The sequence below is a fragment of the Dermacentor albipictus genome, chromosome 9 (assembly GCF_038994185.2).
Source record: "Dermacentor albipictus isolate Rhodes 1998 colony chromosome 9, USDA_Dalb.pri_finalv2, whole genome shotgun sequence".
Lineage (NCBI taxonomy): Eukaryota > Metazoa > Arthropoda > Arachnida > Ixodida > Ixodidae > Dermacentor > Dermacentor albipictus.
The window spans coordinates 22,513,738-22,538,204 of record NC_091829.1 but is presented as its reverse complement, the minus strand read 5'-3'; the positions used below and the strand labels follow the sequence as shown (position 1 = coordinate 22,538,204).

At 47.2% G+C, this 24,467-nt stretch overlaps 2 protein-coding genes across 6 annotated transcripts in view; both read left to right on the top strand.

The window, feature by feature from the left end:
• LOC135901965 (uncharacterized) overlaps positions 1-15,180 on the top strand; it is a 37,164-nt gene extending 21,984 nt beyond the window's left edge. For 2 of the 4 annotated variants that reach the window (XM_065431825.1, XM_065431827.2), the window contains 6 exons: positions 3,691-3,915; positions 4,935-5,094; positions 9,108-9,269; positions 10,759-11,034; positions 12,301-12,538; positions 14,163-15,180. In XM_065431825.1, coding sequence (XP_065287897.1) covers positions 3,691-3,915; positions 4,935-5,094; positions 9,108-9,269; positions 10,759-11,034; positions 12,301-12,538; positions 14,163-14,353 — 1,252 coding nt within the window. In that variant the 3' untranslated portion in view covers positions 14,354-15,180. The remainder of the gene's footprint in view (positions 1-3,690; positions 3,916-4,934; positions 5,095-9,107; positions 9,270-10,758; positions 11,035-12,300; positions 12,539-14,162) is intronic. The other 2 variants (XM_065431826.2, XM_065431829.1) reach the window with 2 other exon arrangements.
• Positions 15,181-16,945: 1,765 nt separating this feature from the next.
• The window catches only part of LOC135901966 (uncharacterized), a 39,985-nt gene continuing 32,463 nt past the window's right edge, over positions 16,946-24,467 (top strand). The window contains exons 1-4 of one of the 2 annotated variants that reach the window (XR_010564332.2): positions 17,243-17,303; positions 17,773-17,849; positions 19,379-19,591; positions 19,659-20,343. Coding sequence is in view for 1 of the 2 variants with exons in the window: in XM_070525185.1 (XP_070381286.1) it covers positions 17,207-17,303; positions 17,773-17,849 (174 nt within the window). In the remaining variant the exon portion in view is untranslated. Of the gene's footprint in view, positions 17,304-17,772; positions 17,850-19,378; positions 19,592-19,658; positions 20,344-24,467 lie in introns of those variants that run through there. The other variant, XM_070525185.1, reaches the window with a different exon arrangement.

Genomic DNA, 24,467 nt, shown 5'->3' with positions numbered 1-24,467 from the left:
TCTTCACCATTGAAAGCGTGCTGATATAGATGGAGAGTTAGTCGCCGTCCAACTGCTCCTGCTCTGTTACGTTAAATTATAAAGGAATTAAAAACATCAAAAATGCTGTTTCGGGCTAAAATATTGTCGTAGGCTGAGTAGTGATTTCATGATCTCCCACGCAAGCTCCCCGCAGAGGCGTCTGCGTCAGCGGGCGTTTGGTGAGTTGCGCCACCACGTACCCGAGCACATGAGGGCTGGACCCTTCCGCGTGTAGCTGTGCGCGGCTTAGCCGTGTCCGGCGAAATGGGGATGATCCTAGGGGTTGAGCCGATGCCGAGCGTTTGGACCTGTATGGCCTCTCGGCGGAGGCAGTAAGCCTCTTTGGCTTCCGCTTCACGTAGAGGCACCCCCGGACTGACCGGTCCGGGGGCAATCGGTAGTTGCCTTTCCCGGTCTTCCTGTGCACTCTTCGTCTTTCTCTCTCATTTTCAATCTTTCCTGTCTTCCCTTTATTGCCTTTAACTTGCAATTTTCTGGGCAGCAAGGTTTAGCCGCGTGTGACTTAACCAATGTAGGTTATATAATGTTAATTTATAGCAGTAGCGTACAGCTGGCGTCTGGAGGACTTGTTTTACACGTTCTGCGGCGTCCCCTTGTTGGGCTCCATGATGGATGGCTGGCATTATTACTGCCGAAGCAAGCATGGCAAGTTCATTCCCCCGACAGTGTACATTATCAGTCCAAAAGTTACATAGTACAGCCTATTACTAGAGGCTGCTGCTGCGTTAAGTACACCTAGTACAGCACCCGTGTCCATGCTCTCGCATTCAAAAGTCCTGATGAGGCAGCAGTGCTACGTTGACCTACACGTTTTATTACATCATCTCTGCGTAACAAAACATTGATGGTCAGAGTTCACATCTCTTCTCATTGTCATTGTTTTAATACCTATATATTTTACGTAAATAAAAGGGACTGATTTTGGGCCTATTTAGAGCCATATTACATTCACCAGTAAATTAAAACTATAGATTTCATAAACTATTCAAGGAAAACCCATCACCAAGTGCATGGCGCTCTTTGGCCATATCTGGCCCTTGCACCATAAATCTCCATACAGCATTATCCCATACAAGCTGGCAACACGTTCAAGTTTCATCCTAAAACCATGCAGTGACACAAACAGACACATCGAAAGCCATCTGCACTGCCAAGATGACCGTGTCGAAACCGCTGGAGGTGAGAACAACAACAAAGAAAAAAAAGGCGCATCCGCTAACATTAATCGGTTCCTCTAGCTAAACGGCGGCGGCCGGCTTCAGCGTTAAGGCATCATCTCCACTCCAGATATCTTTTTTTCTTTTCTTTTTTAGAAACTCCTTGGTTACTTTTGCTGAGCCAACGAGCACATACAGCAGCTTGGTCATCGTCATCATTCATTTCGCAGGACACAACCGCTAGGGCTCCCTCACGCTCCCTGTGATACTGCCTCTTGGAGCGTCGGCACTGGGACACTGCAATAGGAACGCATTTGATGCCATATTTAATTTTGTAAGCGAAACAAAGGGACTGCCACGTTAATTTCATTGCTCTACTTTCCTCAATATGAACACTAAGATATTAACTTCACATTTTGAAATGAACACTAGACCGAAAATTGATAACAACGATTAGTATTCATTTAATGTCATTTCGAAATTACAAAATTCCATTTAAGTGCTCTTCCCTTCTTAACCTACTGCCGTCCGACTCATGGCCGATCCCCCGTAGTGGGTGTGTAGCCATATCCGTAGGCACCAAACCAAACCAATGCCCTGGTTTTCAGGATTTACGTTTACTTATTTTATCGGAATTCCTAACAATATTTAATTACACTTCTAAATTACAGTACTACCGTCCCACGCTCCACTATGCAAATCTAGTTTCTCTCTACTTCTAACCATACGGAAAACCGCCTGCTTCTTGGCCAATCCCCCATAGTGGGTACGCGCCACTGTCTGGGACACAAGACAAGACAAGACGAGACGCTCCACCGAGTAATACGCGCCTGCCAGCCGTGCCCCAGAAGACTTGTTCCACGTGGCCACCAAGCGAGTAAACGGCTGCGAGACTTCGCACCATGGCACTGAAGGCGCTGGGAAGATTCTCCGGCAGGTTGTGCCGACGAGTGTCGACCGCACGGCAGGCCCTGCGGGACATGAGAGAGAGGTCGGCCATTTTCTATGCTTCTTAGAACCTGGACGCAAATGACACTTGGCGCCGCAGTTCACTGTCGTTCTCGTTCTGCGCAAGTTAATTGAACTTATTAAATGTAACTTTCGCGGATAAAGATCAGCGCGCATGTTCCAGTTACTTATAGAGGAACTTGGGCGCTATAACGTAAACGTGCTCGAAACTGTTTCTGTTACATTCATGCCATTAGCCCTATACACAATCGGTGGAAAAATTGTCTGTCACGTGGCCTAAGGAAAGCTGCGAACACTCCCCTTATGACATGACGCGGGCCCACTGATTATGCACGATTAAGCCTAACAAAAGAAAAAAATTATTTGTGACTCTACGCTTTGTTTTTTTCGGCATTAGCCGTACGCTACACTCTAAAAAAAGTTTACACCCTTTGGAGTGCCCCTTCTGCCACACAACGATAATCGTCATCTGCCTTGATGCGTTTCCTTTCTTGAAAACGCCGCGCCCACTACTTTCCTGTCGGGAATGCTGTCATGCTGAAAACGTGCATGCCGTTCGTTACTGGAAAGTACCGGGCTCGCAGCGTTAAAGAAAGGAAACGTGGTGGCCACGTGGTGATTACGTCAGTTTGTTCGTTTTGGCGCGGACGCTTGAAATGGAGGAGGAGCAGCAGGACCTTCGGCGACAATTTTCTACGTAACTAAGAAATACATCATGTAGGTAAAGCTTGCTGTTTCCCGTGTGTAGCGTGAAGCAGGGCAGATAAAATAGATGAACGCATTTTAATCACATCCCGTGAGATGCTGCACGATCGGTCACACTACAACGGCCGTTGGAGGCACGAAGGCCTCCTGCATAATTATACTCGCACACGCCAACGGAACGCATTTGCCGGGTAGGGAGCAGAGTGCGTGAGACTTCCACGAGGCGGCGCCCTAAGGCTGGCGCACGGAATTGAAGCCCTTGAAACCCTTGGGTTCAGCGAGAGAAGTGGAAACGTAAACATGTCCGCAATAGGGATCAGTAAGAGGCAATTGGAGGATTGGTGGAAGAAAAGTTGGGAAACGGCAAAAAACGGACACTTACAAAAGCACAGTTCGCAATAGGAGACCAAAAATTTCGTTGTGGGAGTTCATAGTGTTTTTTTTTAATTGTTTAACCTAGGTAGGACATTAAACAGTATAATAGCAAGAGATTGGTGGCGCAACCCATGAGCGTGTTATGAGCGTTCCAAAGGGGACGCTCATAACATTTATCCATACATCCACAGAAAACGGTGATGGACTTCTAGACGAATACTTGACCGATCTAGCTCGACGTAATGTTTTCCTTTAAGGTCCCCTGAAGCACTCCCCTTCTTTTCTTTTCCTTCGTGAAGCTTGCCGCTCATAACATCCATCCATGCATCCACAGAAAATGGTGATGGACTTCTAGACGAATACTTGATCGATCTAGCTCGACGCAATGTTTTCCTTTAAGGTCCCCTGAAGCACTCCCCTTCTTTTCTTTTCCTCCGTGAAGCTTGCCCATCAGCAGGGAACCGGCCACGTTCGCCTACTTGCTAGTGTACGCGGGCTCCCTCAGCCAGTGGCCGTACGAGTACAGTTTCTACGAGGAGCGAGGACTGACCAGGCGCGACGTGTACGTCTTGCTCGGTGTGCAGCAGCTGGCCGTGCTCTTGGGACCCTACCTGGCCTGGCTGCTCTTTCGGAGACGTTCCCCCAGGACGTCTGTCTTGCCTCCCAAGTACCACCCTTTGATATCGGCTCTAAGATAATTCCTTCAACTGTAGAATTTTACTTACCTGCTTATTTGTGGCTGTACATGATACTTCGCGACAGGAAGCGCAAGACGGCTCACCGCTAAACCCCTTGATAGAATCAATAAAGTTTTTCTCTCTCTCTCTCTCTCGCGATTGGTGCATTGGCGCTGGAGCTAAAGACGGAGACCGTGAAGAAAGACATATTACGCTTCAGCCAAACACGTTATCGCCCGGTGATTTCAAACACAGGGGGTTGGGTGTTACCATAAGATGACTAGTCGGTATTGAATGGGTATATTAGTTACCGCAAGAGTACGAGAGGCCGCTTTAGTACGAGATAGTGAACTTGCAAAGGCGTGTCCCGAACTGGACATAGGCGAAGAAACAGCTACAACAAACACGCGCTATTCTCAAGTGGTGTTTATTTAAAGGTTAACAGAATATATAAAAGAAAAGGACCGTGTACAGACAACAGATGACATTGTCGTCAACATGGTTAATGTAGCTGTGCAAGATATGTGCAAGATGTGTTTGGTAAGACGAGCGTCATCGGTCGTCTGAGTGCCATGCACTGCGCCTTGCCGAGGTCAATCTCACGGATGCTTGCGCTTCCGATCTCGATCGCGCACATGTGCAGTCATACGCAGGGAACGCGCGACTCAACGTTTTCACATCACAGGAAGTCTTGCCACTTGACAAGCTACTGAAAGTACCACGGAAAATGTTAAGGCTTCTCTCCGATTTTGCTCGCACAACTCGCTAGGCTATATCTTCAGGCGCTACTGTCAACGCAATGGCCGCGCCGGAGGTTCTGTTGTAGATGGCGCTGGCGTCGCACGCAAGCTTCACTGCGCGGTGCCTACTTTTTCTCCCGAGCGCAAATTGTCCCCGTCACGGCCTACTTGCCCGAGTTCGCATCCTGCATGGTGGTACGAGGGTTGCGTAAGCGTGGCCTGCATACTGGGTGCAAGTTAACTTGGGAGGACGCGATTCTGTTTGACAGGACCACCGCGTCGCTGTTTCTGCTGGCGACCGTAGCCGCGTGTGAAGCCAAGAGGAGGGGGTTCTTCTACGAGGCATCACTCGTCATGGGGCTGGGCCCATCAGTGGCGGCGACACTGCTGGACATCAAGAGCGACGTCATCGTGGTCAGGCACCTCGAGGTACGCGGACGTATACGTGCCAGCTCTCCCGAACTTTCCCTAAAATTTACGAATTGGGGATCGAATGTTACGAATGTTACATTATTGCAGTGTTAATGTACGACAGAATGTACGAATGTTACATCCGTGACATTTGTACATTCTTAACATTTGTACATTCGTAACCTCCTGTCTAGCTGAGACGGTCGATCTACTGTCGCGGTATGGCGTTGGTCCCGTGTTCGAATCCTATACCAGGACAAATCTTTCTTCAACTGCGAGCCTCCCTTTCTGAGAGCCCCTTGCGGGTATCCTTTGCAGCTTCGCGTGCTACAGTCGGGCGTACCACATTTTTTTCCCTTTACGCAGTAGGTCAACAATATTTTTTCACTTGCCTAGTTAAGGTGAATGAAATGTCTCGGGCTATGTTTTGCACTTGCTTATGAATGCCGGCAGGGAAGCCTTGCTTCGAATGACACTAATAATATAAAGGCACAAAAAAAAATCAGGCAGATTCCACAAACTGTGGAAATCATTGTTAGCGAAGCTTTACGTGCTGTTCGCGCTGATTGACGATAATTGGCGGCGATGCTTACGGCATACGCCAGACGTTGCGTAATGTTGTCACCTTGCGTGAACCGCTTTTTGTTTGTCTACACGTAGCACACAGAACACGCAGCGAGACCTGTTTGCTCGAGGCCCTGTGCCCCATTGAATCGAGCAATCCTGCAAACTATTGAGCACCCGTTATCGCCTTGTAGGCTTGAACCGTTTCGTGCCGGACCAGTACTGATCATTTTTTCTAGGTTCAGGTTCATTTCTGTTCAAAATTGTGTTTTGGAAACGGTTTTCGATTCGTGCTTGGCTCGACGCCTTGTGTTTCTTTCTTTCTTTTTTCGTTTGTTTTTTGCCAATGGCCTCAGCAGCTGCACCGACTCCCTGCATGTACAAACAAGTCCAGAAATTGCTCTGTATTTGGTCTTAGTTCACAAATCACAATAAGAATAAAAAAATGCCGCGTCGGCTCAAGGTCAGGGCATTTTCCAAGGCTCCAAAGATGCCAAAACTGCGACGAAAACGCGAACAAGTCTTTAAGGAAAGACCAAGCTTTTCGTGGCTTCAACATCGTCTGCGAAGCGCAAACACCTAAATGTAAACATACTGCACGCTTGATCAGCTCGGCAACCACGGGACTACGTTGCACCAAGCATTACACCATGCAGTCGGCAAATATAAACGGAGGTTACAGAGCCGCGACGGCTGCTTTCCCAAGAAAAACGATAACCGCACCGCGAATTTACGCTGCGAAATGCAACGAACCTTGCGGCCCTGTGCAAAACGAAAAAGACAACGTATCGTCCTTTTCTTCGCCAAAAGGTAACGCTACAATCAACCAAACAGCACATTCTGCACCCAAAAGTGAACTGAATTTTGAAACGTGCACTACTGAGCTGCTTAGGACACGGAGATTTACGAGCAATAAAGTACGAAATAAGTAGTTTATTTCTCCCCCAACAGGTAATGCTACAATCAGCGACCCCCCCCCCCCCCCCCGCCCCCCTGTTATCAAGACCCGAGCGAACATAGGTACTACTAAGCCTACCACTTAGGAAAGTCAGTGGCAGAAAATACCAACAAATAGTTTATTCCTTTGCCAAAAGGTAACGCAAAACTCGGCAAACACTGTGGATTAGGCGCTGCTAAGCGCATATTTAGGAAAGTGGCATTTAGGAGCAAGAACATGCCAACAAATGGTGGAGTTATTCACCAAAAGATGACGCTGCAATCGGCAACCCCCCATATTGAGGGCCCCATTGCTAAGAAAGGGCTGCCCTGCATGCGATCAGTAGAACGTGTTTTTATCCATTCGGGCCCAGACATAGGATGGATGGATGGAAGGATGGAAGGTAGGAGCGTCTCCTTTGAAACGGGGCGATGGCAGTTGCCACTATGCTCCGATTTTTATTTTTCCTTTTATTTTTATCTGTGTTGTGTGTTATTGAATTTATCGATTTTCTTTAAATATGTCTTCCTGCCCTTTTAACCTTATGTCACCTCTCTGCTTTTGAGCCACCAATCCTCCCATCGCCTTTTGCTAATTTCCACCGCACATTTATTTACGTGACTATCATTATCTCTGAACCCTAGGGCCTCTGAGTAGGAATAGGGATTGCTGAGTGCAGCGTTACCTGTTGGCGAAGAAATACACCATTTGTTGCTATTTTCTTTCTACCGAAGTACACTTTTCTGAAAAATGTCCTCAGTAGCCCCTATTGTACCGTAGCCTGTTGGCAAAAAATAAGCTATTTACTGGTATTTTCTTACTACGAAATTGTACTTTCGTAAGCAGTGCGCTCTGTAGTACCTACTGTGCCGCCCGCCGTCGCCGCACATATTACCGCTTCTGTTCGCGACGGTGTTCTTCGTAGGCGCGCTATGCTTCCGCAGTCCTCGCCTCGCCCGACCTACCCATTGCACGGGTGGAAGGGAACTGAGATAAGGTTACGTGATTTGCCTAAAGAGACCATGACGTCAAACCACAATCCATTCTAAGCAGTGTCTATTCCGGTTTCACTTTGTGTATTACGATATTTTTACAGCGAAGCTGTTAAGGTCTACAGTCGGATACAACTTTAGAAAAAAGGGGAGGCCCCGCCCAGATGACCGAAGCGGCGAAGTCACCGGCCGTCCGGCGCATGACGTCGGTCCAGAGTGCGCGCCCATTGGTGGATGCTCGTGTGCACCTGCCTCGGAGGAGTAAACGCCCCCTTTTTTCTAAAGTTCTATCCGACTATAGTTCCCTGAACATCGTGTCCGTGGGCACACACACGTGGGCCGATCCCGAAGGTGGTGCGATGCCGGGCCGACCCGCGGCGGAGGTGAAGCAGGCGTTAGGCACTCGCCATACAGAGTGGAAGGGCACGGAGCTTTTTCTTTTTTTTTTAGATCACAATACCATTTGACAATTATCGCGATTAAACGTAGTTGGGGCATACCGGGCGATACGCTTTTATCACCGTTCTTATCACGGCGATCGGCCGTTCGTTAACTCTGGGGTGGCCGCCATCTTTTTTTTTTGCCTACGCACACAAAAAACCAGAACCTAGCGTATGACAGCTCCGCTGTAAAACGAAATGAAAAGAAACAAATAAATTTACATAGCATCAAGGCCTAGGCGTTAATGAACTTCTAAAAGTCGTTGCTCTTTATAAACTTAATAGGATCGCTAGATGGTCTTGCTGTTGGATGTGCACCATTCTTTGTAGACCTCGTCGTCAGCACCGCGGAGGTGTAATCCCCAGCGAGCCTGCTGCTTATGGGCGGCGAAGGATCACCACTCCCGCAAAATATGCTTCACGTGTGGCGAGGTTTCAAGGCCCACACGTGGCGGATCAGCTGCGGGACCGCTTTGCATTTATCGCCATCGATAGGTGACAGCAGACGCCATTTCGGTCCCAGTTGTAACTTCATGTCCCTACTAAGATGGCGCCTGCACATCCACTTTTGGAACGCCACTTTCACTCCACCAGGTTACTAGCGCGAAGTGAAACAGGGACACAGAAAGGAGCAGACAAGACGAGCGCTAACTCTCTACTAAATTTTTACTAAAACGAAGAGCATATATATAGGTGATTGCAAAAACCGTAGCATAAGAACATGACAAGGTAAAAAGCATCAGTTAAACATATCAGGGGGTATGGAAGTCAAAGAAAAAAAAAGCCTGAAGTAGTATTTTTTTTCCATACCCCCTGATATGTTTAATTGATGCTTTTTACCTTGTCATGTTCTTATGCTGCGGTTTTTGCAATCACCTATATATATGCTCTTCGTTTTAATAAAAATTGAATTGAGAGTTAGCGCTCGTCCTGTCTGCTCCTTTCTGTGTCCCTGTTTCACTTTGCGCTGGAAGCCAAAATCATGCCACCAGGTTACTTATTATTTTTCTTTGCTTTCTGTGTTTTCTGCTCTTCCCCCCCCCCTCCTTCTTTTTTTTTGCAACTTCCCTGCGTGAACGCAAAACGTTTCTTGTTCAGGCGTACGTGACCTTCACCAGCTGGGTGGCAACCTGCCTCCTGGTCGAAGTGTGTGGCCTCCGCAAGGAGTGGATCATTGGGATGGCGGCGGCGCTCTACCTCAGTGCTGCGGTGACCGTCTGGCTGGACCGGAGCCCGAAACTGGCTGCCCGTGCGGCAGAGGTAACGGTCATTTCCGCAGCGTCCAGACGTGAATTGACAACCAGTGCCGAAACGTTGCATGCTAACAGCTGCGCCAAAACGAACAGCTTAAATATAGTTGGTGACAACCTTAGAATAAGAAGGTTGTATGTGCACGCCATCCAACTTAGATGGTTCAGCTAATCAGGTTCGCTTACTTCGCTGACGTCAAGAGACTTTTCCATGCTTAAAACGGCTATTTTCTTCTTACAGATCGATCTTTGTATTGCCGATTTTTGGACAAATCCTCAAAGATCTCGGCCAATACACTGTCTTAGAAGTGAGGTGTTGGGCCGAGACTGTGTGTGTGTGTGTGTGGGGGGGGGGGGGGGGGAATGCGAGGAGAATGGCTCCACGGAGAATTCGCATGCCAAGGCGGGCTATAGTGGCTGAACCGCCATGCTTGCGGATCACTTGATCACTTAGACACTAGCGCCAGTTTCGTATAGTGACTTTTGTAAGAAACTCTGTGCGTGCAATGAAGCGCTGTTGCCCGCAAATGCCGATGCGCCCGCGTGGCGCTGATTCCGGTGCCGAGCCCAGTGCGTTGTCGCGAAAGTGATCGTGTCCCCGAGAGTGATTTCACCGAGAACAGCGCTTCTGCTGTTTCCACGTGTTCATCGAGAAGAAAAAAAAAATCTGAGTTGGCTCAGAGACAAAGCTTGCCCGTAAAGAAGGGTTCCGGAGAACACAGGACTATACACTCCGTTCCATATACTTAGCATACGTTCGACATGGTTCCCTAAGTTCTCATACTCGGTTTGCGACGATGCGGAGTCCTCTCGAGACTGGAACCCGAGAAGCACTGTCCCCCAGACGAGCGGATTGGCTGCTCCGAGATCAATCGGAACAGCCGAGTGATCGAATTTCTATCCGATCTCGGTCGCGCTCTCAGGTTGAAGGTGCGAGTGCCTCCGAGTGCTCTGAGCAGGAGCGCGGCGCCTTTAGCGTAGACCTGGCGAACGTGTTCTGCGACCGCTCGATTTCTACCGTGCCCCAATGTAAGCCGCACCGCGGGAGCGCTCCAGAGCGCTCGAAAGTGACCAGTCGAATGCACCACTAGCAAGAAACCCTGCGGAAACTACGCAGGTATAGTGTGGTCGCGGAAATGTTGCTCCGCCCGTATTGAAGCGCAGTTGTTTTGGATCGGCTGCACCTTCTATACGGAATAACTACTTCATATATTACAGCTACAATTTGGGCAGGCAATGTTACGTCAAATCACGTAGTATTCAACGTGGAATATGCGGTATGCAATATCTATGTAACGTGCTATATAGCTTTAGTCGGGAGCGCAAATGGGACGCCAGTCCCTTTGCTCTCCCGTCTAAAAGAGAAAGGCGCTGTAGGCGCTAGTCCACGACCCCCCCCCCCCCTCTCCCTCCTTAACGAAACTTCTGGTTACGCCACTGTTATCGGTCGTCTTCTTGACTCAAGTCTGCCTTCGTATCCCGTGTTTCCCGAACTGTAGCCAGCCGCCGAAATCGACGGCCCCGTAGAAGAGGACCCTTGCGTGTGGCAGCGGGGGAAACTCGACGGCCCGCTGGCGTCACCCGAGGGGTGGCTGGACGCCGCACTCTGCCGGACGACGGCCCTGCTCGAAGACATGGCCGCGCTCACGCTGAGGGCGGCGCAGTTCCTCCTTGAAGCGGTGGCCGTGTTGAACCGGGACGTGTTCGAGCTGAACGGAGACTACCCTTTCACCAGAGTCATGAACTCGTTCCCCTCCGTGCTCATCTTTCGAAAGGCAAGTGCTCCGGTTGGCTGGCCTCGGTGATGTGCGCGGACATGACCACGCTAACGGAGAGATGATGTTGATGATGATGATGTTGATAATAATAATAATAATAATAATAATAATAATAATAATAATAATAATAATAATAATAATAATCTTTATTTCACTCATGAAGTGAGGGAGTGCGGGAAAGAAAAGCTGACAAGTCAGCTTGACTAGTTCCCAGCTCCCCGGAGTACAAAATAGAAGAAACAGAAACACTTTTTCGCATAACAACATAAAAACCACAAACAAATAATAAATACTAATGCACCAATAACTTGTCGATAACAGTGAGAATAGGTAACTGTAGAAATAAAAAGTTTGTTAACTGCGTGATAGACCAATCTTAAAGAAAACGTACAAACATGAAAAACTGCAAGTAAAAAGCGCTACATAATGAAGAAAAAAACGAGAAATAAAACGGCACACATTGGTGTAGTATGAAAACGGTACATTGGTACTTTGCAATGCGTATAGCGTACATGCGCAGAGATGAAAAACCACATGAACTTCTGTCATGGGTAAGGAGCTTTGTCACAGAAGAACAATTTCTAATAACCCGGTAATTCGCAAACGGTAGGAATCGCTATACTTGTGGCTGGGCTAGTTGGTTCATACGCATCATAGGATGTGTGAAGTGGCCAACTAAAGTGAAGTACGACGATGACAGGAAAGAGCGAAAGTTCATGGAGGCATATTACATCGGTAAAAGGCACGATGTTTGTGTCAATGATAAGTCTGTGCGTCTGCACAGCATTAAATGTAAATTATTTGTTCTAATCTACGCTTCTGACCGATATTCTATTAGCTGTTTTCTTATAAGCTAATATTAGTGCTATTAACTCTTATTGTATTCTATCAATACTATGTGTTAATAGGCGCTTTTTCTTTCTCTCGCAATTCCATCTCCGTGGTCTCATATCGGTGTGCGAATATATTAGCGCGCCTTTCCCTTTCCACTTCAAGCAAACTTGGTTGGGAATGAAGCCCTTTCCTGTCCTTGTCGCATTTCACTTTTGCTAGCATCCTAAAACATCGTAATAAATGGTAAGACGCTTGCGGAAACGCTAAAGCTATCTGTCAACCCATTCCAACCCGTCGTCGGGATGCAAAAAAAAAGCGCAATGAAAAACGCTCGTGTGCTTAGATTTAAAAATTGCGTTTTTACGCCGGAGCTGTCTTTCTTGCTCTTCGTTGAAACGGTGCCACGTACTGCAATGTCCGTTTACGCAGTGTTGCGAGTCGATCAGCAGCTGCGTCGCAAACATATCCTCCGATGACGTCACCACCAAAATGAAGCTGACCGCGGCGGGCTCTGTCATATGCATCGCGGGGTTGTCCGCATCCTTCCACTACGCGGAGCTGTCGGGCCCCGACTACGGCACCGAGCACGCGCTGGTCGCATTGGGCACCACAATGGCCACCGAGAGGAGCGCCTTGACGCCGCTCTGGCACTGCAGGACGATGGCAGGCGAGTCGCAACCCACGGCCGGCGCATGCTCCGTATAGGGCGGCCGCGACTTGATTGACACTATATAACTATACACGACCTCGTTACAAGAAAGAAAGCATAGTCTTTAGTAGCAGTATTATGCTAGATTCCCATTATGGCGGACACAGTTAAGCCGAATTTTCGGATGCTAAGAACAGCGTGTTTCATATGGTTGGTTTAAATACTGCTGTATGTGTGTACGTGCTTCTGGGCGCGCTAAATTAGGACGCTTAGCAATTGCTAAGCTTGGGAAGCACTTGAGGCTGCAACTGCAACGAAACTTCAGGCCGCGTAAAAATGACTAGGTCAACAGAGCTAGCTAGGCGAGCTCTGGTTTTGTGTCGAGCGTTTCGAGCGTGTAAATGCGCACAACAGACGGTGAAAAATAAAGGAATGTAGGAAAGGGAAAAAATTAAATGAAAGAAGACTGCCACGGCACGAATTTAACGAAGGACCCCATAACAATGAGCCCAATGACCAGAAAAGAAAGATTACACCTATCTGGATCGGTTGCCGTCGCCCCGTCACTAAAGTATTATGGCTATAGTGATGTGCCCCCTCACTATATAGTCATTTGCTGTACAAAAACTGAAGCAGTTTACTTGTCGTTAACACAGATGAACACAGGTACGCGCCAAACGTCACCAGGAACTATTCCCCATTCTCTCAGCATCACGCGATATGCGGACAAAGCATAACTAGAAATTAATGTTTTCTTCTTCTCAGCACAGCCACAGTGATTCCAGCTACGAATGAATACCTCTACCAGATCTTTGTGTGAGCTGAGGGACACGTGATGTCCGCCCTGAAAAGAATCGAAATTCCTTATCGTCACAAATTTTCTCAGAGAACCGCGAGATAAGACTGAGGGCCAAACAATGAAATCTTCCTTACCTCAGTAAGGAAGCCTTCATTGCGGTGAGGCTACCTTATGTCACTCTGAAAGCTTCCCTACTGAGGGGCCCTCGGTGAAGGCTTCCTTAGTGCTTCCTCAGCATAAGGTAGCTCCAAAGCTACCTTCATGCGTTCTTACGCCGCTCCTGGCCCTGAACGAGCGCTTCACCTCACTGCTTAACCACGTGACCTTTGCTTGCGCATGCGCACTGTCGCCCACCTGCGGAGAAGCGCGAGCACGGTACGTCTTGCCGTAGGAAACTCTATGCGTCTTGCCAGGCATGTTCGTTTCAGTCACGCGTGTGGCATGAAAGCGTTGCTAGGCGTTGCACGTCGCCGGCGTGCCAGCGTTGATGGAACACATCAAGTTTTGCACTGTAATGCGCTGCATTTTTAAAGTTTAGTTAACAAAACTTGAAGAAAGCGTCCATGCTCCTCTATATTAGCTCTTAAATTTAAAGCTTGTGCGACGATACAACATTTTTTACTGAATAATTGTGTTTGCGTAAAGCTTTTAAGAGAATCTCGAACCCAGGCATGCGGCAACCGCTCCTTACGCGAGGACGGTTGAAGGGAGCTTTCAGAGTACTCTTGCTTCCTCCATTGGTCCTTCGCTGTAAGGAGGCCTCACGTAAGCTTAGGAAGCGCTCGAAGGAAAGGAACGTTTCATTGTTTGGGCCTGAATGCTTTCTTCCGGCGTTCCTCGCAGGTCTTCTGGCTACGGCGATCCTTCTCTGGCCCTGCGATGTCCCGGATGAGGAGTTCGCGGTCAAGAAGGTCTGGATGTCGGACCTTGTGTGCGTGGCATTCTCCCTCGTCGTGACGGGCGCTCTGCTTGCCTACTGGTGGCCCGTCAGGAGAGCCCGAATAGAGCACGCTCCTTTGTACAGCAACTGTTAACAACAATGCGGTGCAGCACTAGTGACTTAATGTGACCTGCACTGCGACACGTGAAATTTACCTTTCAATTTTCACCGGCTGCCTTTATCTGCTTGCAGGTTTACAGCCGCCTCCCGATGTTTCTGTTTACTCGTGGTATGGACTGTTCAGATAGTTTCTATATAGCATTAAGGAAACTTACGTTCGCATCTGTCTTCCAAAGGCATATGCTCATGTCTTTGTTCTAGGGGACCTAACATTTTAATATTTGAGTCTGTTCATACTTTATTTGTTTCGTGTTTATTTGTAATTATCACCGTAATTATCACCCTGCAGCTGAAGTAGCGCGCCCGGCGACCAGGCCGAACTGACATTTCCAGCGTCTCATTAAAGTCAGCATCTCTCAGCCACTGATTAAACGACACCGTCAACTGTTCCGGAGTTGCGACCGGTGCATCAACCGAGATATCGGAATTTATTAAATTTCGCATGCTAATTTACATGACAATTTAGATGTGCATATAAATTGTAGATCTTTAAAGCGATCAAAAGACCTTTCCCCCGCTCCTTTTTTTCGTTTTCAGCATATGCAAAATTGATTGACTATTTAAGTGAGCTTTACAGAGGTCCAATTTTTCACGTGTCAAAAATGCTACATACGAGGCCCATCAATTGCCTAGATCCTATTTTTGACCATGTGGGTGACTGCATTCTATGTTTCCTTCTTGCATAACACCTTGCACAATAAAGTTTCATCCTGTGGCTAATTTTGTTGTCTTTGCCACGAAAAATCGCAATACCTATTAAAAAAAACAACCTAACATTGTGTGGAAGAGAATATGTACCGTGTACACTCCAAGCACATACTTGCGCCTTAAAAATTGGCGCACTCGAGCGATCTTTCTGTAATTATTTACCGCGACAACAGCAGGCTCTCGCAACTGTTACCGCCATTTTCACAAGTGGACTATTTATAACGTAACACATGCCGCCAGGTGTTCAGGTTGCACTACTTTTGATGCGCACATCTTTCTCTACAGTGTTGCCCGCCATGCTTCACGAAATGCACGCAAAGATATCCCTACTCGGAGATGATGCAACAGACAAGTTCAAGCATGGACTTCAACATACAAATGTTGCACAATACATGGCGTTTTAATTTAATCGTCCGAAGTACCTATAGCACATTGCCGCAAAGCTAAGATGTTGATTTATGGTATGACGGGCAAGCTTAATTATTTTGGGGCGTTTCTTCTCTACGTAGTCAGTTTAAAGCCTATATATGCAAGAACGGTATCCTCGCTTGAATAAAACACCGAGTTTTGTGTCTTCTTTCTTTTTCGCCTCAGTGCTCCCTTCAGTTGATAGTCGGCGTTCGTGTTGGCCACTTCTCTACTCTTGTGTCCTGTCTGCACTCGCTAGGGAACATTGCGGCTTTCTGTCTATGCGCCTTTTAATTACATAATCGCGTTGCTGCGAGGATCACAACGCCAACCCACACACTGCTTCAACCGTCACAGTGGTTGAAGGTGCGCCGACCTTGGTAACTGTCGACACGGGAGTTTACTGTCAAGGCGATACGTTTACGTCACTTCGAGAGAGTTGGAATGTAATTACATTCCAGGGTTTTACGTCACACCGACACTACATGATGCCTCACGATGCCTCAATGTTTATACGTGGCGTAACCTCCTGCGAGGAAAGTAGTGGGGAAAGGGTGTCGGTCCCGGAAATAAGTGCAGTCTAACACGGTGCCTCAAAGCGAGAGCTGTCACAACGAAGGAAGACAAGATAGTGATGGGCTCGCTGGCTTTTAAAAGGAGATAGTTATGCGTGTGACTGTGGCCTAACTTATCTTAAGATAATCGTGGCCTAACGCTTATTAAGAATAAATAAAAATTCAGTGACGGCTACGATACTCACTTATACGCGAAATTTTTGCGCGGCTCTGTACGCGTGTTCATTTCGCGATGTATTGGCTGGCGTGGACAATCTGTATCGTGCGGCACGTTTGAAAAACTGCCGGTGAAAGATTACATACAGAAATGACAGTTAAAGGGGAGGCGATACAAAAAAAAGTGTCACAGTATCAACAGCTAAGAAGAAGAAGAAAAGATAAAAGACGTGCATACAGATGTTGGCGTGAGGTTCAACTGATAAATGTAATAACATTGCAAAATATAACACCAGAGTATACGCACGGTCCAAAAGAATTGCGCAGGAACTGCCAAAATAAAAGCACAGTGACTCATAAATTATCGCCAGTCTAGGGGGGTGCAACCTAAACACGGAACGGCGTCCTCCTCACGTTTCGAGTTTTGCGCCTCGCCGTGGCTCCGCGTAACACGTGACCCACGAGGCTATTTGCGACGCATTCGCGTGTTCCCTTTCCCAAAGATAACGATCGTACGTACTGCGAAAAACAGATAAAGCCTACATCTATCGTTTTTTTTGGTGGTGCTCGCAAGTTCATGAGCAAGCTAAAGAATCACAGGTGGCAAGTGTTTATTTCCCCCTCTCCCTCTATCTTTATATCGGAATGTCTGCGTCAGAACGGCAAGTTGGCCGAGTTGGTCGGCCAACATCGACCAAATTTACGCCTTAGTCATCGCGCCATTTGATTTCCGCGAGTTCTCTGCGTTTGAACGTTGCTTTCGTCGCGATAGCGAGCGACGTAGACTGTACCGATATCGCGGCTTCCTTCGCTCTTGGCAGCCATTTTGCCCTTTGTCGGTGCATGTGGCTGCATGCAATGGCGCCCACCTGTTTTCGTGAATAGCATACGCTTCTGACGTCAGACCGCAACTAGCGTCGCTTTTTCGAAGGGACCACTGAGTTACTGAAATATGTAGCTTTCAGTTTCAAGTACTGTAGATGCTGCTTGCTCGTGTAGGACATTCCCGTGGCTGGCGATTTTCGAACAACGCGTGGGACGGACAGTCGGGCCAAGGTGTGCTTCCTGGCACACGAGGTGAGAGCGATTCTTGCTGCGATCTTGAAATAACTCCGCACAATCAGCATTTGGCGTAGCAGCTATGCTAAGCGCCTTGCACTGCTTTTTGCTGCAAAACGCTTCTTTTTCCTGCTCGCGAAGTAGGCGTATCAACCGCTACGCAAATGCATTGCAATTGCCAGTCCAGTGCCGCATGCCAGTGAACTTGATGTCGGTGTGTTGAAAAAAATTAATTCGTTCCTATCACGCTGTATGACTTCGGCCATTTTTCTCGCGCTCAAACGTTGCCTTTGCCGCAGCAGCAGGCGAGGTAGTCGGCGCTGATAACGTGGCTTGCTTTAGCATTGGATGCCATCTTGCCATTCGTTAGTGCATGTGAGTGAGCACAAGAAGATTCACCTGTTTTCGTGAATAACTTGTCCCGTAAGGCCGCGGCCTTTTCTAAGGCCCCACAATTTGACTGAATGTTGGCTGCTCGTACATGTAGGACTTCCTCGTGGCTCGTGGTTCGAACAACAGGGGGGGACGAACAGCCGGGCCAAGTTCCGCTTCCCAAAATATAAGGTGAGCGCAATTTTTCCTATTCATTTGAGATGAAGTATTTACGCTGAATGAACTTTTTGTGCAGCGGATTTGCGATATGTACCTTAGCTTGATTTCTTGCTGTAAAACGCGTTTTTTCCTGTTCTCAAAGTAGGCGTATCAACAATACAATTAGACAAATGTACTGCAGCTCCCAGTTCAGTGCAGCACACCGCCGAATTTGATGTCGGCGCGTTGAACACATAACCTGTTCGTTGCATATTCCGAAACGAAAAGTTGCTGAAACTGCATTAATGACTATTGCAGGCGTCTTTACGTATTGCCGTGTTTTTGTTGGTTTCTGTCGTAGCACGATCGGTGGAAAACTTGCCGAATCAGGGAAACGTCACGAACGAAAAATTTTGCAGGAAGGTAAATTTGATGCAGATCCAAGGCACACGTATGTTGGAATCTATTTGAAGCGAAGTTTTATATTACAATCCTATACAACTAACGGCGAGGCGTACAATCGTTTAATTTCATCCCATGCAACGAGTAAATTCATGCAACGTTTATGCGCAACTCTAACTTCGTGCAATTTTTTTTTGTATTCGTGCTCTACACCGTTCAGAACCTACTCTGACATTCAAACACCAAATCAGGCGGATGCACGGTGTGACACATCTGCATAGTGACGTCATGAGTATGAAGGCGATCTCTGATGCTTGGCAAGGGAAGAATGCTGATCACAGGTGTGTGCATTGAGAAGTAGGATACATTTGTAATCACGCATATTCGTAACATATCCGAGGCAGTTATAATCTTGAACGAAAGCGTAGTCCAGCAGTTCTGCGTAGACTGTCATAGACGACCATGTACAGTCGTGGTCTTTTTGAGCGTGAACACTGGAGCTCATGGCTTTCCGTGATGCCAGCGCAGTTTGGCGGTGGCACAAAGAAGCAGTGCGCATGCGCCGTGCATCTTTGCATCACTCAAGCACGTGCGTGTCGTCTACTGCACTCGTACTGCAATAAGGGAGCCGTGCGCTTAAAGAGCGGTAACAATGTTGAACTTGCAATTACGTTCCACACGATGTATGAATATACATCAAACTATGCTATCTTTAACGACGTTCTCAAGATCATTCTCGTTTCCATAGCTAGGTTGTTGCCAAGCATGCATATTTACTTGTGGGCGTATTTTAACAGCAACCTCCTCTCTTCAAGGAAGACATATATTCACATTACCGCATTGATCTGAGCACCTGCTGAACTTCGACATGGCCCGTATTTCGATGAGAGTTCGGACATAGTCAAAATTTCACTCGAAGTATATTCTGAGCGCTTCATCGGTGTCCTGGTGCAGAGGCCACTAAAGACTGTCACTAAGATTATCCAAGCATTCAAGGAAGGCCGCATTTCTGACAGGCGTCGACCGAGTGCAACGACAGATGAAGAGGACGCGCTCTTGTAACCGTAGTCGTGGAGAACCCGTTTCTGTCCGGGCTGAAAGTGCGGGCTGAAAGTGCGGGAGCTGTTGGATGTGGACGCTTCCGTTGTTGCCATACGCAGGAGTCCAGCAGGAGTGTTGGACTGCGAAGTTCTTTAGCTGCCCGAAAGCACGTCCTCACATGCTTCGAACAAGGCGTCACGACTGCAATTTTCCAGAGCGCACACCTCGTGGACTTGCTATGACTGGGGTCGACCGAATCTTCTCGGACGAGTCGACTTTTTTCAACGCGTCAGAACCAACGCGTCCGAGTTTTGGCGAGCAAGAGGGACACGGTAAGAAATCTTTTTGAACGGTGTTTATTTTGTGTGAAGGACTAACTTTAATATGCTTCCCACGCAGTTACGAGCCAGCCAGTGTGCAGCTATAGTCGCCGCGAGCGGACGTACCTGCGTGAACGTGTGGGGAATGGTGTTCAAGGCACGGTGTTCAAGGCACGGTGTTCAAGGCACGGTGTTCAAGGCACGGTGTTCAAGGCACGGTATCGGGCCTCTATACCACATCGAGGGCGTTCTTACTCCGCAGCACTACTGTAGCGAACGCTTCGACAAGTCTCCTCACTTAAGTCCACGCTGCAGCGCTTTCCCAGATGCTCATTTTGTGCTCCAGCATGATCTTGCGCCGGTGCACCATGCGAAGATTCTGAAAGAGCACCCAGAAACTCGTAGTCAATCTGCTCTCTTGGCCGTGCGCCGACCTGAACATCTGCGAAATTGAATGACCGCGCATGAAATCAGCCATGATGTGACACCCGATTTATTCGGCGACTGTGGGCGAGCTGGTAGCTGCTCTCCAAGAGTGGGAGCATCTTAGAGCAATTAACTTTGTGCCTGCCCTATATTCTTGAATGCCCTCTGCACTCGCGTGCAACTTTCTGTGGCTATGAAGGGAAAGCTACGGAGGCAAAGCGCGCACAAGTGAGAGCGCTTCTGAAAAGAGTGGCCGCGCTTTAATCCACGTCAATTTAGGCTGGGCAAGACAAAAAGACAAAACATAAGCACCCGATTAGCAGCAGTCAAATAAGACAGCACACCACTGAGTGAAAAGGTTTGCTTGTTTTGCGGCTTTTCCCTTCGGCGCCTGGGGAAAAGCTGTACCGGTGCACGTGGAAGCTGCCTCGATCCAACGTCTGTTCCTACCAACCAAAAGCACTGTCAAGCGCTTGCGGACTACTCAGCGTGGTAACACATGTGCAGCAGCCATGGCCCCGTAGCTTTCCCTTCATAGCCACAGAAAGTTGTCCGCGAGTGTAGAATGGCAGCAGTTGTTGCTGGGAAAGGGGATTTGACAAAACATTAACGGAAATCAAACCGCGAGTGACTGCAGTTCACAGCTGTCACTTCTCCAAGTGTTTCAATATTTCTCGAAAAGTTCGCAAAATAAAATTTTGAATGTTCATGTTTCTCGTTTTCTGCATTGTGTGACTAAAAGAACCCAGGGAAAAACAAAAAAAAACATTAGGTAGCGATTTCCCCATAATTAACGTTAAGGATTAGGAACACACCGTCTCAACTAGAATCATCCTAATAGTCATAATGTGGGCGCCACCGAGAAAAAACAGCCAGCAGACGACAGGCGAGCGCTCCCATGATGCGCTTGAAGGGAAGCTACTCCCGCCGCGCATGCGCACTGATATCGAGACGCTGGATAACTGCGCTCGTAGCGCACAGCCATTCGGTCCCGTGTTCACGCTAAGAAAGACCGCAACTGTAGGTGGGTCTACTGTACTGTAAAGGGGAACACGCGAGGGCGCGTGGCTCATGTTCCGTGCAGCGGCCTGTAATGCGGAACACAACCTCCGCACGCGTGATGCGGAGGTTGCGGGTTCGGGTCCCACCGGCGATACGTTATCTCTCCGTCCACGTTCGTACTACTCATAGTTTTCAACTACAGCTAATTTCCCCGATCCTTTCCTTGGCTTCATTGTCTGTTGGTCACGAATATATATATATATATATATATATATATATATATATATATATATATATATATATATATATATATATATATATATATATATATATATATATATATATATATATATATATATCGGCAAAGTATTGTCACTGCGCACCTCGGCTCTGTGCAATACAACTAAACTCCTAGACAAAATCTTGACACATAATATCTGAACATAAGTATCTGAAGCACACAGACGCCCTAATGATTGAGCACACTAATTAATTGATTATTTAGGGCTCTTGCGTTTCGTTGAATTGGCTATTCGGCATGTTTTACTGGGTGCGTGCTAATTCCTGACCAATCCTGCAGAATGGTTATGTGCCACTGACTCCAGACGTACATATTCCTAAATGTATCTAAAGGTGTGTCATGCCTCTGTGCATACACCTGTCATAGCCATTCCTGCATCGACAAGCGTCGTATGTTGCCTTTGCCCTCGTTACATCGCTGCGTCAATGTCAGGCACTTTTTGGACGCCTTATTTAGAGTTTGAATTCCGGCATTTGTTGTGAACGGTGTAGCTTACAAAGATGGAAAGAAAAAATCCATAGGATTGAAGTTGTGGCCTTTGTGTTAGATAAACATATTGTGTCGGATTACGCGCTCCACATGATGAAAGGGAACACGCTTGCACGCATCATCGTTAGTTGTATAGCATTTGATTGCACGCTTCCTTTAAGCTTCACTTGAGCTTCGTGTCACACAAATTCAGACCTATGTTTAACATCTGCATGATTTTGTTTTCATGTGCCATGCATCACACGTTTCGAAGTGCTAATTTGGCCTAACTGAGGAATTGCAGGTTTTACATCACCGTGATGTGATACGGGAAACAAAATTGTTCTGCGGACAATACCATCCATTGCCATTTTGTACTTCATTACTTTTCATAAGCTGTGTTTATTCTTAAGTTCATATGTATGCGGCGCCGTTTTGAACAAAATCATCAGCTCACAGGCAGCGCGAAGATTTATACTCTGCTCTTCACCTAGCTACACCAGATACCACGTTATCATACTCAATTCCTGACTCCTTGTATTTACGATGTACTTCTGATGACCGTCTCGTGAATATAGCACTGCTCATGAAAAAATTTGACTTGGGCTCGTTGGTAATATAGTAGACGCGTATTGCAAGTAGTATGGACAAGCGAAGCATGCAAGCATAGCGCGAGCTATTAAACACAAATACGAAAATAGGAGTAATATACTGTTTCATCCCATCCACTCCGAGAGAGAACAACTCTTTATGCGATAGCTCAACTAATGCCACGCTCTCACGCGACAAAAACCTACCGGCATATCTGTAATGTAATGCCCCATTGGGGTTTCTAATGGAACATAAATGATCTCCTTTCTTGAGTATTTGTCGCTTAATTCTGTTGGTTATTGCCCAATCTGACAGCGTTTGTTCGTCTGGTTACCCATTGCACCTGATTGTATCTATCAGCGAAGGTGGACGTAAAAAAAATTCAGCGACGAAAAATGGAAGCTCGCTCCCAAGGGAAAAATAAAGCGGCCATCATCATCACCATCAGCTTAGTGATGTCCTCTTTCAGCCATTTCTAATAACCCTTGCCTTGCGCCAACTGATTCCATCTTACGCCTGCCAATTACTAATTTTATCGTACCACCTAATTTCCTCCCGTCCTCCACTTCCCTTCCCTTGGCACCCATTGTGCAACTCTTCTAAAGCACCGGTTATCTGCCCTACACATTACATGGCCCACCCAGCTGCATCTTTTTCTCTTAATGCCAACTACCATATCGGCTACCCCTTATTTTCTTATAATACGCATCGCTGTCTTCCTCTTTCAAAACGTTATCTAACATTTCTCTCCTCAATATTTCTTGATAATCTTGAACTCTAAGGGCCTTAAATTATTACCCGCAGAATACAGTGATTGTATCCATTTCAAGGATAGCTGTGGGCTGCCGATCATGGTTTCACAATGCATGCTGTATGCGATCCAACCAATTTTATTTTTGTGTGTGTTTCCGTCTCTTCATCGGGGATCACCTTTGAATAATTTGTCTGTATATATGTTATTCTAGAAGCTGATTACCAATCGCGAATACTGTTCCCTTGCAAGGCAATTCAACATTACCTATAGTCTTCTGTGTACTAATCTTGGAAAGAAGAATGATAGGTGTAACGTTAAGGGATAAGAAAAGAGAAGATTGGGTGAGGGAACAAACGCGGGTAAATTACATCTTAGTTGAAATCAAGAAAAAGAAATGGGCATGGGCAGGACACGTAATGAGGAAGGAAGATAACCGATGGTCATTAAGGGTCACGGACTGGATTCCAAGGGAAGGGAAGCGTAACAGGGGATGGCAGAAAGTTAGGTGGGCGAATGAGATTAAGAAGTTTGCAGGGACAACATGGCCACAATTAGTACATGACCGTGGCAGTTGGAGAAGTATGGGAGGAGCCTTTGCCCTGCAGTGGGCGTAACCAAGCTGCTGCTGCTGATGATGATGATACTAATCTTCCACTTTCCTCTTTCATTTCATTGGCTCCGTCGTACCATAGCAGTCATACGTCACCTTTAACACCAGTTCACATAACTGAGGACAAAAATATTTTATACACGTGACAATGTCGGCCCCAAAAAGCCGGAACGTTATGACCAAGAATTGATCTAGTAGCAAAGCGTATCGCATGCACCGCGGACCTTAGGCGGAGTGGGTGGAAGGTGAGATCTGACATTCGACAATCAGCAGGCAGACATAAGATAGGGAAACTGCACGCTGTGTTGAGCAAAGGTCGAATGAACATAAACACGTCAAGAGAACGAGCTGGTGGCGCCCAAACACGCGGTTATCGCCGGAAACGCCAGGAAGCTCCCAAATATTGCATATTCATAAAAGTTAACTGTAGTGAGTGAGAGATACTCGAGCTAAAAGAAAAATATATGGTGGTTGGATTTGTTATAGGGGATCGTCGCATGAAAACGGCTCTTGTCTCATAACAGGGATTGCGGTATCACGGAGTGCGTGACCCAGGGCATTTTGCAAAACCTGTAATTTTGCGCTTTGTTGCACCGTCTTGATTTTTCGCTGTGATGAGACATTATTTATCGTCGCCTTTTACGGAATGATTAATTTGTTGGGAGTTGGGGCTATGTTCGTGTGCTTCTTTTGCACGTTTTTCTTTTACTGTCCTTGATTTACTGTGCGTCAGCCT